This window comes from Crinia signifera, chromosome 4 (assembly GCF_055691185.1).
Source record: "Crinia signifera chromosome 4, ASM5569118v1, whole genome shotgun sequence".
NCBI classification, from domain to species: domain Eukaryota; kingdom Metazoa; phylum Chordata; class Amphibia; order Anura; family Myobatrachidae; genus Crinia; species Crinia signifera.
In genome coordinates this window covers 12,825,395-12,839,553 of record NC_139220.1, presented here as the reverse complement: position 1 = coordinate 12,839,553, position 14,159 = coordinate 12,825,395, and the positions used below count along the sequence as shown (strand labels likewise).

The 14,159-nt window shown below is 48.6% G+C and overlaps 1 protein-coding gene across 2 annotated transcripts in view; it reads left to right on the top strand.

Moving 5' to 3' along the window:
• SYN3 (synapsin III) overlaps positions 1–14,159 on the top strand; it is a 202,954-nt gene that overhangs the window by 33,128 nt on the left and 155,667 nt on the right. For both annotated transcript variants that reach the window (XM_083181129.1, XM_083181128.1), the window contains exons 2-3: positions 354–775; positions 6,287–6,344. In XM_083181129.1, coding sequence (XP_083037255.1) covers positions 462–775; positions 6,287–6,344 — 372 coding nt within the window. In that variant the 5' untranslated portion in view covers positions 354–461. The remainder of the gene's footprint in view (positions 1–353; positions 776–6,286; positions 6,345–14,159) is intronic.

Genomic DNA, 14,159 nt, shown 5'->3' with positions numbered 1-14,159 from the left:
ATTACCCTGTTTAAAACAGGTGATGACAATCATAAATTAAGATGGAAGTCCACAAACAGAGCATTCTGTCCCTCCTGGAGAGGGTCATGTTGGGAGGTATGGAGATGTGGGGCGCTCACCTGGTGTGTCTGGTGAGTAGCTGTGTCTTTGCTGTGTAACATGGAGAGGCCGAGGGTGTCTGGCACTGTCTGTGGGCTCACTGGGCTGGTTCTCTGTCATGTGAGTCAGTCATGTGAGTCAGAGGCTCCACCCAGCGTTACAGCACCAGACACACTTTGAGTGACAGATGTAGCCAAATATATAAGAGATATTGTTTTCTTGCAGTAACGTAATCTGTTTTGTCTTCCGCTCAGACTGGAATCACAGACACGCCATACAGTGAACGTCCCAGCCGATTACTGACTGCTGTACAGGAGAACGTCCCACAGTCACCGACTTGTTGAACTTAGCCGCAGGCAGCCATGAATTTCCTCCGCCGGCGCCTGTCCGACAGCAGCTTCGTGGCCAACCTGCCCAATGGCTACATGATGGACCTTCAAAGGCCGGACAATTCCACCAGCTCCCCAGTCTCCCCGGCCTTGGAGAGGAAACAGACCCAACAAGTCCCAACCTCCACCTCGGTGCCAGGGACCGGCCTCTTCAGCTCCTTCACACATGCGGTAAAACAGACCACCCAAGCGGCCGCTGGACTTGTAGAGCAGACGGGACCCCCTGCACCCCCTCTGGTTCTGAAACCCAAGATCCTCCTGGTGATTGATGACGCGCACACGGATTGGTAAGGAAGCCCACCACGGAAGACCCCATGTTTGTACTGCTATGGCTGCAAGAGACAGTGGGTGTAGATAGAGGGGATTATTTGCTAAGCCTTGTAGATATGAACTGAAGAGCGATAAAGTACCAACCAACCAGTTCCTAACTGTCATTTTTTCAACACCGTCGGTGACATGGCAGTTGGGGGCTGATTGGCTGGTGCTGTATCTCTCTACCTTTTATCGCTCTTGAAAGTTAAGTAGATCTTCCCTAAAGCATCAACCAATTGGCTCCTAACTGCCATGTTATAGTCCGTGTTTTAAAAAGACAAGATAGGCAGGGCCGTCTTAACAGCAGTGTGGGCCCCTGGGCAAAGCAAAGCACTGGGGCCCTTACCCATTCTCACCTCCTAGGGGTGGGGGGTGCTATCAGCAGCAGCTTTGATGTCCCACGGGTGGCAGGGGTTGCTCTATCTTCCATTCAACATGTAGGACCTGGAGCAGTAACTTCTGCTAATTACTCCTTTACTGCACAGGTGGTGGGAGGGAGAACACTAACGTGTGGAAGGGGCACTGAGCTGAATAAAGGGTCCCTTGTAAATGACTTCCAGGGAGGTAGGGGGTGTTTTTTTTACGCAGGGGAGGGTTGGATAATGGAGTGGGCTTAATATTAGTCATTTTCCGGTGGATGGCAGCTTGATTGACTGCAGATATCGCCATTATCTGGAAATAGATTTCTTAGCCTTCAATAGTATAAAAACCTAGAGTCCCAACTTTCAGGAGGTGCTGCGAACTTGGGGATCAGAGATCAGGAGCCAGAGCAATCCATTGACAAAAATATAAAACTGTACACCAGACGTTTGGAGCTGGAGCAGGGACCGGCTGCTGGAAAGCTGATATCTCTGGTTCTCGGCATGATAGAGACAAGCCGCTAGTGTCGCCAGAAAGGGGAGAGTCCCAGCTTTTGGAATATACTCTCAAAAAGTCTAAAGCCCCCCAATACACGGTCCGTTAATATGATCCGTTGTGTGCTTAAACAGCACACATCGGATCGGATCGCATCCCTAGTGCATGCAGTGTGCATGCACTGCGATCCGATGCGATGTGTACCTAGTACAAAAAGTATGTGCAGCACATACTTTTTGTACCGTACTATGTGATGCACGGGAGCGTGCATCGCATAGTACAGAACGGAGCCGTACACAACAGACCGTGTATGGGCTCCATTAGTCAGAGAGAACCTGAGAAATATGACTGGGAATTGTAATTAACAGGTCGGATGTGGATTGCAGGTTTGAAGTTGGATATCTCCAGTTCCCCAGGGCCGATATTTAAAATTCTGGTATCCATGGAAAAAGGGGGTCCTCAGCTATCAGCATAGAATGTACCTGGGGCCCCTGGGCAAGTGCCCATTAAGCCCATACGAAAAGACGGCCCTGAAGATAGGAGCTGATTGGTTGGTACTTTCGGCCTGATTCAGACCTTCACGAGCTAGGCTGTGTAATGTTCGAACCCCATGAGGGATAATTGAGCGAAAACTGCGGATTAAGGTCTTCAGTGTCAATAGGTCAACCGCTATTGGTCGATAGGCAAGGGGTTGACACATTGAAAAGGTTGGCATGCACTAGGTCGACACTGTGGGAAGGTCGACACTAGGAAAAGTTCAACATGGCAATGGTTGACACAGTGTGTTTTCAAGGGATAGACGGTGACTGTCTTGTGATAAATATGCCCCATAGGCGTCTTGTTATTAGACATTGGCCCTTATTCTGGTTCGGACGGTACGGCCCGCGTGCGGCCGTACCGCCGATGTTTACAGTCTGCACATGCGCAGAGGTCAATCTGCGCATGTGCAGCCCCCTTCGCCGCAGACGTATTTCGTCCGCCGCAAAGGGGGCGTATAGGGGCGTGAGGGGCTTCATACCCTCATTTCCCTATGTGTACGCCCCGCGTTTCATGGGCGTTCCCATGCAAACGCGGGGCGTATGCATGGTAATGAGGGCATGACGCAGCTCATGGGGGCGGAAAGCTGACGTCGCCGGATGTCAGCTCTCAGCCCCCATACAAGCTAGCACACGGACGATTGTCCGTGTGGTCTCAGCTTGCGGGAGCTGCTAGGGCGTGCGGACCTGCCTTCGATGGTCGACGACCATCGAATGCAGGGGGCAGCTCCCACCATGGTGGAGGCGTACGCCTCCACCATTTTTATGCGGATCGCCAGCCGTCCGTGTACGGACGGCCGTGGCGATCCGTCTCGTGGGCGGGGATTGGTTTGTGCGGCCGGAGCACCGTGTGCGGCTCCGGCCGCACCAACCAGAATAAGGGCCATTGATTTTTTCAGCACAACGCAGAAACCACACGTAAAACATGCAGTACTTAAACTCTCCCACTAGATGTCAGTGTTGTACTGAATAATGGCTGCTCATTAATATGGGCACTCAATGACTAAGGGCAAACACATTCATCTTTTCTCTTGGCATCTGGCACAATTCAGTCGCAGCCGATTTAGGAGCCACATACAGTAAATCTACAGACTGTCCTCAGCTCCTACATCCTGCGGGGGAATAACACCTACTGTCATTTGCTCTCTCCACGATGATGTTGACATTCCTTATATCTGATTGGCTCATCGCTAATTGTAGATATGCCAAAGCTTCCTCGGAATGCTAATTCTCATGGCGGACAGTTGGGAGATATGATGTATACGTCGTTCTTAAATGCCTTTTAGGAGTAACCTTAAATCCTTGAACCTCTATAAGTCCTCCCCCAACAATGCTAGACTGCTAAATGCTGGTTTCTTATTGGCTGCTGTGGGTAAAAGCTTGTTGTTACCTTTACACATTATTATCGAATCAGCCCCTTGGTTCCACTTTTTTGACTGCATACCACTGCCAGCTTAGGTATAGGCACACTGGCCAGCTGCACAGGGACTCACAATTATATAGTGAATGGCTGTCAGCATGCTGATTGGTCGGTGACTGGAGATATCCACCAATCAGGCCGCAGCATTCTTTACTGCCTTCCAGCCTGCTGCCAAACAGTGAATGGCTCTCAGCATGCTGATTGGTGCTTGGCTGGAGCTATCCACCAATCAGAGTGAGACATTGTGAAGAGACAGCGCTGGATGGGCTACTTGCTTTTCACGCCGCGGCAGTATACACATTGATTTAACCCTTGATATTACAGCCGAACGAATAAAACAGTAAAGTGTATGATGTTTTCTAGGGCTATGATCATTTTATTTGACAAATAAACTATTCTACCTAGAAACCTGCAGATGAGAATGAGGCCCCTGTCGGCGGTGAAAGCCGTCGCTGCTGAACATTCTTCCATCTTTACTCCCCATCTCCAAGGCAGTCTGCCCCTCGCTGCTATCTCACCCCCCTTTGTGCCCACACAATACCCTCATACAGTACAGCCTTGTCCCCCCCGGATCCTCCAGCCTGCGATCCTGGGGACGCTGCTTGCAGCCGGTGACAGTGTTCACAGTTCCCAGTGGCCATTGTGCTGCAGGCCCCCGGCCGGACGTGCTGTATCTCTGGATTAATCCCACAAACGGGGATTGGGCGGCACGTGAGCCACATACACAGTAGGGTCTATACTGACAACAACAAGGCTTGGAATCCTGAGATGAAATAAATCAGGGCACAAAAGGGGAGAGGAATCTGACTTATCCCATGGGAGCGTCTCAGCTCGCCCCTACAGGATGGGATCCGTGTGCCCATGACCTCACAGCAGTGGCAGAGCTCCCGTGGGACAGAGATTTACACCTTTTGTCCCGAATGTCGTCATGGACACCATCAAAGTGTCCCGCGTCCTCTCGCATGGCTGGCTGCGCTCGGCGCGCTATTTTACTCTCCCACCGTGCGATAGTGGATGGCAGGGCATGAAATACCACCTGTCGACACACGTCGGCTCAAAAAAAGTGATCTAATGTCGACCTTTCCATTGTCAACCGAATGCATGTTGACCTAAATAGGGACATCCTACTGATTGTATCCCCTCTGTGCAACCTGGAAGGGCATTTTAGAAAAATAATAGACAAAATTGGATTGGTTGCTATGGGCAACATCATCTTTTTTAAATTTTTTAGAAGCTTTAGAAAATGTACCCCTAATAACCAGTCCATGTTTGTACATCTTTGACGTGAGTTAATGATTGGAGCCTGGACAGAGTGTTTTTGGCCACTGCGCCTCCTCGGATGCCCTAAGCGGTCCCTGGGGTTTATACAAAAACATTTACAGACCTGTTTCCTGTGAAGTGTTAATGCGCCGTCAGTTGCTGTGCGCATTTCTGGTCCAAGTTTCCCTCGTTTCATATACGTCCAATCTATTACTCACTCCAATAACAGAGTGGGCATTGTCCGCGTCTAAGGTGCTGGGTGTGAGGCCCCCTAGTGGTCCTGCCGCGTGCAGCACCGCAGGATACAGAGTCATCTCATGTGATTGTAATTAGTAGTAATTACTGCAAGTGATGTCATAAAACAGCATCTTAGGTGCACACTGAGCATGTAATTCACATCATTAGTTAGGAGTGTTGGGTGGAATGGGTGTTGGGAGGTGTGTTGTATGGGGGTATGGGTGCAGGGCTGTTTGGAGGTATGGATGTTGGGAGGCATGCTGTTTGGAGGGATGGATTTTGGGAGGTGTGCTGTTTGGTGGTATGGGTAGGTATGGATGTTGGGAGGTAGGCTGTTTGGAGGTATAGGTGTTGGAAGGTGTTCTGTTAGGAGGTATGGGTGTTGGGAGGTGTGATGTGTGGCGGTATGGGTGTTGGGAGGTGTGCTGTTTGGAGGTATGGGTGTTGGGAGGTGTGCTAATTGTAGGTATGGTTTTTAGGAGGTGTGCTGTTTGGAGGTATGGGTGTTGGGAGGTTTGCTGATTGGAGGTGTGGGTGTTGGGAGGTGTGCTGATTGTAGGTATGGTTTTTTGGAGGTGTGCTGTTTGGAAGTATGGGTGTTATGTGGTGTACCATTTGGAGGTATGGATGTTGGGGGTGTGCTGATTGTAGGTATGGTTTTTAGGAGGTGTGCTGTTTGGAGGTATGGGTGTTGGGAGGTGTGCTGTTTGGAGGTATGGGTGTTGGGAGGTGTGCTGTTTGGAGGTATGGGTGTTGGGAGGTGTGCTGTTTGGAGGTATGGGTGTTGGGAGGTTTGGCTGTTTGGCGGAATGGGTGTTATGAGGTGTGCTGAATGGAGGTATGGTTTTTAGGAGGTGTGCTGTTTGGAGGTATGGGTGTTGGGAGGTGTGCTGTTTGGAGGTATGGGTGTTGGGAGGTGTGCTGTTTGGAGGTATGGGTGTTGGGAGGTGTGCTGTTTGGAGGTATGGGTGTTGGGAGGTGTGCTGTTGGAGCAGGACGTGTGCTGTTAGGAAGGACTCCTGTGTCGTCACCTCTCTGTCCGACGTATACATAGATTACTTGTATATGAGGCCTGTGTGATTCTCCTCTGCAATCTATCACTGTACTGCCAAGTACCATGACTTCAGAAGCACAAGGAAATCATTCTGATGTTTATCTGACATTTCCTTCCGTTACAGGGCCAAGTATTTCAGAGGGAAGAAGGTGAACAAAGACTATGAGATTCGGGTGGAGCAAGTAAGTGTCACTAACATATCAGCAGAACGACTCAGGGGTCTTGGTGGGTGATAGGGAGGGGTGGCACAGAGGGCACGGGGCAAACTGGGCACAATGTCATCTATAATACATTTCATGTGTATACACCAACGTGATGCCTACACCAAGCAAGATTCACAGTATGCCCACATTGCTATCCATTTGAATACAACTCGTACGATTCGTACGCATGAGCAGTCATTGGATAATTGCCTGGCTGTGAAATCGCAGCCCAGCGATCAGGTTTGAATAACCCCCAAAGTTTCCTTACAGCCATGTTAGGATAATGGGCCTTATTCAGACCTGACCGCATGGCTGCAAATTCGGAAGCGCATGTGTATGGCTCTTAGTACGCATGCACGAGGTCGTCCTGTGGCAAAATCCTGCTTTTTTTTTATTGCTGGCCGTAGGAAGGTGAATGACGGGAAGCCTTTGGGGTTGGGGGTAGTAACGGGCTGTTTTCTGGGAGTGTCAGGGAATACGCAGGCGTGGCCAGGTGTGTGACCAACCAATCAGCTGGTACTTGCGTCACTGGGCCATTACCATGAGAACGCCCATCATTTTCATGGGAACGCCCATCAAATGCTGGGTGTTCTCATGGGCTGTACCCCCTGCTGCCGCCCCACGCTCCCCGCCCGCACTGCTAGGTGCGAACATGTCATTCGCCGCGCCCCCACTCCAAGCGCCCATGTGCTAAAAATTGGTCTCCCGTGCACGGGGGAGCGATTAAATTAGAATAACCCCCTTTGTCGGGGCAAGTAGTCCTCGTCATGGCGGAGCCGCTTCTCACAGCAGTGTGAAAACAATCAATAAAATGCTTTTTAACCTCCGTGCCATAGCGCCAACAATCATCACCGCTCCGGGCAAACGCACAATGGCGTGCCGCTCTCCCCTGCCAATTCCAGACATGACTCGCTTAGGATATGATGCTTGCCAGCAACGTGCTCGGGGTACAGAGACTCGTGTTGGCACCAGGATCCCAGGACAGTTTGCAGCTTGTTTACTGGAGAAATGATTAGGGTCTTTAGCCCCCTCGTATCTTCTCTAAGCCTCTTCCCAGCTCTGCCGCAATACACCCCCCCCCCCCTCTGCTCCCCGTCCTGATCAGATTAATATTCTCTACATCTGATTTCAGAACAAAACCTCTATTCATGGCACTCTAATACGGACCAAATAAAGCTAGACGGGGACGGAGGGAAGAGGGTGGGAGAGAAAGGATGATTTGGGGTAAGAGCGACACCAGCTACACTGAAACCAGAGAGGAAATGATCAATTATATGCAAGAGTTCATGTTTTTAGGATCGCCATAGTGACTTAGCTGGTACCTCAGTCATTAAGATTTAACCATCTGTGCTGAAACCCGGATAGCCTTAAAACCTGTTCTGTTATTATGCCTTGAGGATGAAGAACGGGAAACACTGATAAAGGGGAACAGTAAATTGACTTCTGAGATTCCCTTTATGTGATGCCTTATTCCCTTGAATGTGGATCGTATTATCCACCACCCTTAGGTCGACACCGTTGGGTCGACATGCAGGAAGGTCGACAGGGTTCTAGGTCGACATGGATGAAGGGCGACAGATGTCTAGGTCGACAGGGGACAAGGTCCACATAGGGTTTTTTCACAGTTTTTTTACCGGAATGTCGACATGGACACTGTTTGAAGTCAACTGCAGCACCTCGCATCGCTCGCGATGCTTCGGGCACACTATTTTATTCTCCCACCACGCCCTAGTGGATGCTAGGGCATGAAATACCGCCTGTCGGCACATGTCGGCTCAAAAAAAACAGTGAAAAAAACCATGTCGACCTAACGCTATGTCGACCTAAAACCATGTTGACCTTGTCCCCCGTCGAACTAGGCACCTCCATGTCGACCTAGACCCGTCGCCCTTCCTGCATGTCGGCCTAGACCCCTGTCGACCTTCCTGCATGTTGACCCAACAGTGTCGACCTAATGACTGGTCGATAATACAACCGTATTCCATACACTTGAGGAGAGGGATTTAGGGCTTGCGGTTCATGCAACAGATCAGGAGGAGATATTTAGCAACACTTGGGCTAGTTCTCCAAACTGGGGCCCTTGTATATAGTCCTACCACACATGTTAGTATACTCTCATTAGTGCAAGTAATGTGGTATTGATTGGTACCACATACCATTAAGTAATCAGTAGCCAGTATGTCATACCCCCTTACCACATTACCGCCAGTGCCTCGAGTGACCTGGTGTAACTGAATTCAGGCAGGATACGCATCACAAATAGGCGCATTCAACTCTGACACTGCCATTCAATCTGCAGTTGAGAGACAGTGTGCAGCTTGGTGTATTCAAACTCAGGGGCGGGGCCAGTGACATCTCAGCAGCTTAAATGACTGTAGACTCTGCTTTTTAATGTCAAAGGAGCCTCAGTAGTACATAATAGATGCGGGTGATAACATTTAATTTTTTTATGGGGCCGCAATGGAATCTTAGGAACACATAGAACAGTATGCCTTTTCCTTCATGGTTACCATCTGAAGTTGTGTGGGGCTACATAGTAACTGTAGCCTCCAACATACGTCAGTTACATGTGACCGGGAACACGGGTTGTGTGCATTTGGGGTGATTGGGATGGGCTGCTTCTTCTCGCACCTCTATAAGCTGAAATCAGCCTCTGACACATATCCAGCACCTTACTGTATCCCCCCTTGAACCTTTGGGTTTAATATATCATAACATACAGATAGGGCAGGTCCCATCCTTGCCGCCAGGCCGCCATGGCGGAGGTTCTGGCGCTCCGAAATTCTTCTTGCGCCGGCGTGCGCCAAGGGGCGTGGGTTCACGCCATGCAATACAATCCGCCACCACTGGGTGGCTAATGCTCCATCAAGCTAGAGTCGGAGTGCTATACTGCAATGTGCCAATGGAAACCCGCCGTTCGCCGTACGGAGCGCGCTTACAGTATGAGACGCTCGTGCGTGATGAGCTGCTCATAGGAAATGAGACGCTCGTGCAAATGAGTCGCTCGTGAACATCGAAGCGCGCAAAAGGGCCGTGTACTGTAGTGTCATGATCCTACAGTATACTGTACATGCATTTACCTTCACGTTCACGTAGCCGATGCTGAATATTTTGAACTGTTGGTACTGTGCATAATGTGTATGTCAATCGCCTCCTCCCTTTCCAGGGGAGGAGGGGGTTGACTTGACCTTAAATACAGTACAGCACACTACAGCGCTAATTCTTTAAAGGACCGTCTCAGACGCTGTCGGGACTCGGGTTTCGCCAATGGGTTTCGCTGTATGCAGCTGAGGTCAACCGCCTGCTGCTGCTGCGGCGGCCCCTCCCGGGCGTCCAGGGCGGTGGGGACAGTTTCAGACACTGCAACAGAAAAAAAGACAAAATACAGTAAACATTCAGTACAGTAATGTACTGTACTGGACCATACAGTACTGTAGATACTGTACTGTATGTTTTACTTAAGTCAACCAACTGAACTGTAGTGGACAGTATCTACAGTAACTTGTAACTAATGAGTTACAAGTTACTGTAGATACCGTCCCGTACAGTTCAGTTGGTTGAACTTGATGGACTACAGTAACTTCTTTTTTTCAGCCTGAATTACTGCACAACAGTACAGGTAGAGTACTACTGTATGTTACAGGGTGGACCTACACGTACAGTACAGTACTTTCCGGAACACGTGGCGGGAGCCCTGATGTTATACAGTCCAATACTTACAATCCGCGCTGGTTCCCGTCTGCTGCTGCTGCTGCGGCGGCCCCTCCCGGGCGTCCAGGGCGGTGGGGACAGTTTCAGACACTGCAACAGAAAAAAAGACAAAATACAGTAAACATTCAGTACAGTAATGTACTGTACTGGACCATACAGTACTGTAGATACTGTACTGTATGTTTTACTTAAGTCAACCAACTGAACTGTAGTGGACAGTATCTACAGTAACTTGTAACTAATGAGTTACAAGTTACTGTAGATACCGTCCCGTACAGTTCAGTTGGTTGAACTTGATGGACTACAGTAACTTCTTTTTTTCAGCCTGAATTACTGCACAACAGTACAGGTAGAGTACTACTGTATGTTACAGGGTGGACCTACACGTACAGTACAGTACTTTCCGGAACACGTGGCGGGAGCCCTGATGTTATACAGTCCAATACTTACAATCCGCGCTGGTTCCCGTCTGCTGCTGCTGCTGCTGCGGCGGCCCCTCCCGGGCGTCCAGGGCGGTGGGGACAGTTTCAGACACTGCAACAGAAAAAAAGACAAAATACAGTAAACATTCAGTACAGTAATGTACTGTACTGGACCATACAGTACTGTAGATACTGTACTGTATGTTTTACTTAAGTCAACCAACTGAACTGTAGTGGACAGTATCTACAGTAACTTGTAACTAATGAGTTACAAGTTACTGTAGATACCGTCCCGTAAAGTTCAGTTGGTTGAACTTGATGGACTACAGTAACTTCTTTTTTTCAGCCTGAATTACTGCACAACAGTACAGGTAGAGTACTACTGTATGTTACAGGGTGGACCTACACGTACAGTACAGTACTTTCCGGAACACGTGGCGGGAGCCCTGATGTTATACAGTCCAATACTTACAATCCGCGCTGGTTCCCGTCTGCTGCTGCTGCTGCGGCGGCCCCTCCTGGGCGTCCAGGGCGGTGGGGACAGTTTCAGACACTGCAACAGAAAAAAAGACAAAATACAGTAAACATTCAGTACAGTAATGTACTGTACTGGACCATACAGTACTGTAGATACTGTACTGTATGTTTTACTTAAGTCAACCAACTGAACTGTAGTGGACAGTATCTACAGTAACTTGTAACTAATGAGTTACAAGTTACTGTAGATACCGTCCCGTAAAGTTCAGTTGGTTGAACTTGATGGACTACAGTAACTTCTTTTTTTCAGCCTGAATTACTGCACAACAGTACAGGTAGAGTACTACTGTATGTTACAGGGTGGACCTACACGTACAGTACAGTACTTTCCGGAACACGTGGCGGGAGCCCTGATGTTATACAGTCCAATACTTACAATCCGCGCTGGTTCCCGTCTGCTGCTGCTGCTGCGGCGGCCCCTCCTGGGCGTCCAGGGCGGTGGGGACAGTTTCAGACACTGCAACAGAAAAAAAGACAAAATACAGTAAACATTCAGTACAGTAATGTACTGTACTGGACCATACAGTACTGTAGATACTGTACTGTATGTTTTACTTAAGTCAACCAACTGAACTGTAGTGGACAGTATCTACAGTAACTTGTAACTAATGAGTTACAAGTTACTGTAGATACCGTCCCGTACAGTTCAGTTGGTTGAACTTGATGGACTACAGTAACTTCTTTTTTTCAGCCTGAATTACTGCACAACAGTACAGGTAGAGTACTACTGTATGTTACAGGGTGGACCTACACGTACAGTACAGTACTTTCCGGAACACGTGGCGGGAGCCCTGATGTTATACAGTCCAATACTTACAATCCGCGCTGGTTCCCGTCTGCTGCTGCTGCTGCGGCGGCCCCTCCTGGGCGTCCAGGGCGGTGGGGACAGTTTCAGACACTGCAACAGAAAAAAAGACAAAATACAGTAAACATTCAGTACAGTAATGTACTGTACTGGACCATACAGTACTGTAGATACTGTACTGTATGTTTTACTTAAGTCAACCAACTGAACTGTAGTGGACAGTATCTACAGTAACTTGTAACTAATGAGTTACAAGTTACTGTAGATACCGTCCCGTACAGTTCAGTTGGTTGAACTTGATGGACTACAGTAACTTCTTTTTTTCAGCCTGAATTACTGCACAACAGTACAGGTAGAGTACTACTGTATGTTACAGGGTGGACCTACACGTACAGTACAGTACTTTCCGGAACACGTGGCGGGAGCCCTGATGTTATACAGTCCAATACTTACAATCCGCGCTGGTTCCCGTCTGCTGCTGCTGCGGCGGCCCCTCCCGGGCGTCCAGGGCGGTGGGGACAGTTTCAGACACTGCAACAGAAAAAAAGACAAAATACAGTAAACATTCAGTACAGTAATGTACTGTACTGGACCATACAGTACTGTAGATACTGTACTGTATGTTTTACTTAAGTCAACCAACTGAACTGTAGTGGACAGTATCTACAGTAACTTGTAACTAATGAGTTACAAGTTACTGTAGATACTGTCCCGTACAGTTCAGTTGGTTGAACTTGATGGACTACAGTAACTTCTTTGGACCCCAGATGGTATAAGGTACACCAGGTGTTATACCGCATGGCACACATGTGGGTCCCACAAGTGTTATAGGGTTCACATGGTGGTCCCACAGGTGTTACGCAGTACACATGTCGGGCCCACAAGTATGATATTATTCGGCACACATGGCGGGAACATGGGAACACTGGTGTTATACAGTCCAATACAGTACTTACCATCTGTGCTGTGTCCTGCCTCCTCCTCCGGGGTGGTGCTGCTCTCCTCCTCGGAAGTGGGTGCGCGCGAACGCCGCCGCGGGCTCCGTTGACTTGGTGGGACTGTGGAAAAGCAAACCAAAAATAGGAAATTTTGTAACACACCTGTATTGTATGTGTTACAGTATGACACCACATGCATACTGTACATTACTGTACCTCCCAACATGACCTATTTCAGGAGGGAAAAAATGCTCTGTTGCTTGACTTCCATGCCAGTGGCAGTTGCAGGACTGCAGCAGAGTCCAAAGATCAGATAGGGTAGACCCACCAACTGCCACCCCAAACACCACAGTCCAGGACTCATTGTGTGGCTCCCCTATTTGAACTTTGGACAATGGTGCAGTTCCGCCTCTGCAACTGGCACTGGCAAGGAAGTCCAGGAGCAGTATGCCACATGTTTTAAAGTCAAAATCCATCTTTGTGTATACAGCAGGATACAGTACTGTATACAGTATGCACTGCAATGTACAGTACAGTACTGTACTTACAATGGTGTTGGTGCCTCTCCAGCGGCGTCATCCTGCTGATACCTGTAAAAATACAGTATACAGTATACAGTTACAGTATACAGTACCCATGAAAAAATGCACGCAAATATTGTACAACATGGCAATGAGAATGTAAGGACATGTAATGACCCATGGCAACAGGCATGTACTGTACTGTAATGACCACATTGAAAACAAATATCGTATGCAATCCCTCGTGCCAACCAACTACTGTAGCATGTAATCAGCCCATGGCAACAGGCATGTACAGTAAAGACCACATTGAAAACAAATACTGTAGGCAATCCCTCGTGCCAAACAACTACTGTAGCATGACAACATTGCAAACAAATACTGTTGGAAATCCTGTGCCAACTACAGAATCATGTAATCACCCCATGGCAACAGGCATGTAATGACCACCATGAAAACAAAATGCTGTAGGAAATCTCTGGTGACAACTACTGTAGCAGGTAGGTGACAACTACTGTAGCAGGTAATCACCCCATGGCAACAGGCATGTAATGAACACATTGAAAACAAATACTGTAGGAAACTACTGTAGCATGTGGCAAAAGGCATGTAACGACCACATTGAAAACAAATGCCGGCCCTAGGCATAGGTAAATTAGGCAAATTTCTAGGGCGTTTGGAATGCCTAGGGGCACCAGCAGCTAGGCATAAAATGATATGCAGCATGCCTATAATCTGTATGTGACTGAGGCTGTATCTGCATACAGTATGAAATAGTGTACTCATGGAAATCACTGTAACATACTGTACTGTACTGTAGCATTCCATATGCAGGTACAGCCAGCTTCTGGACCACATTG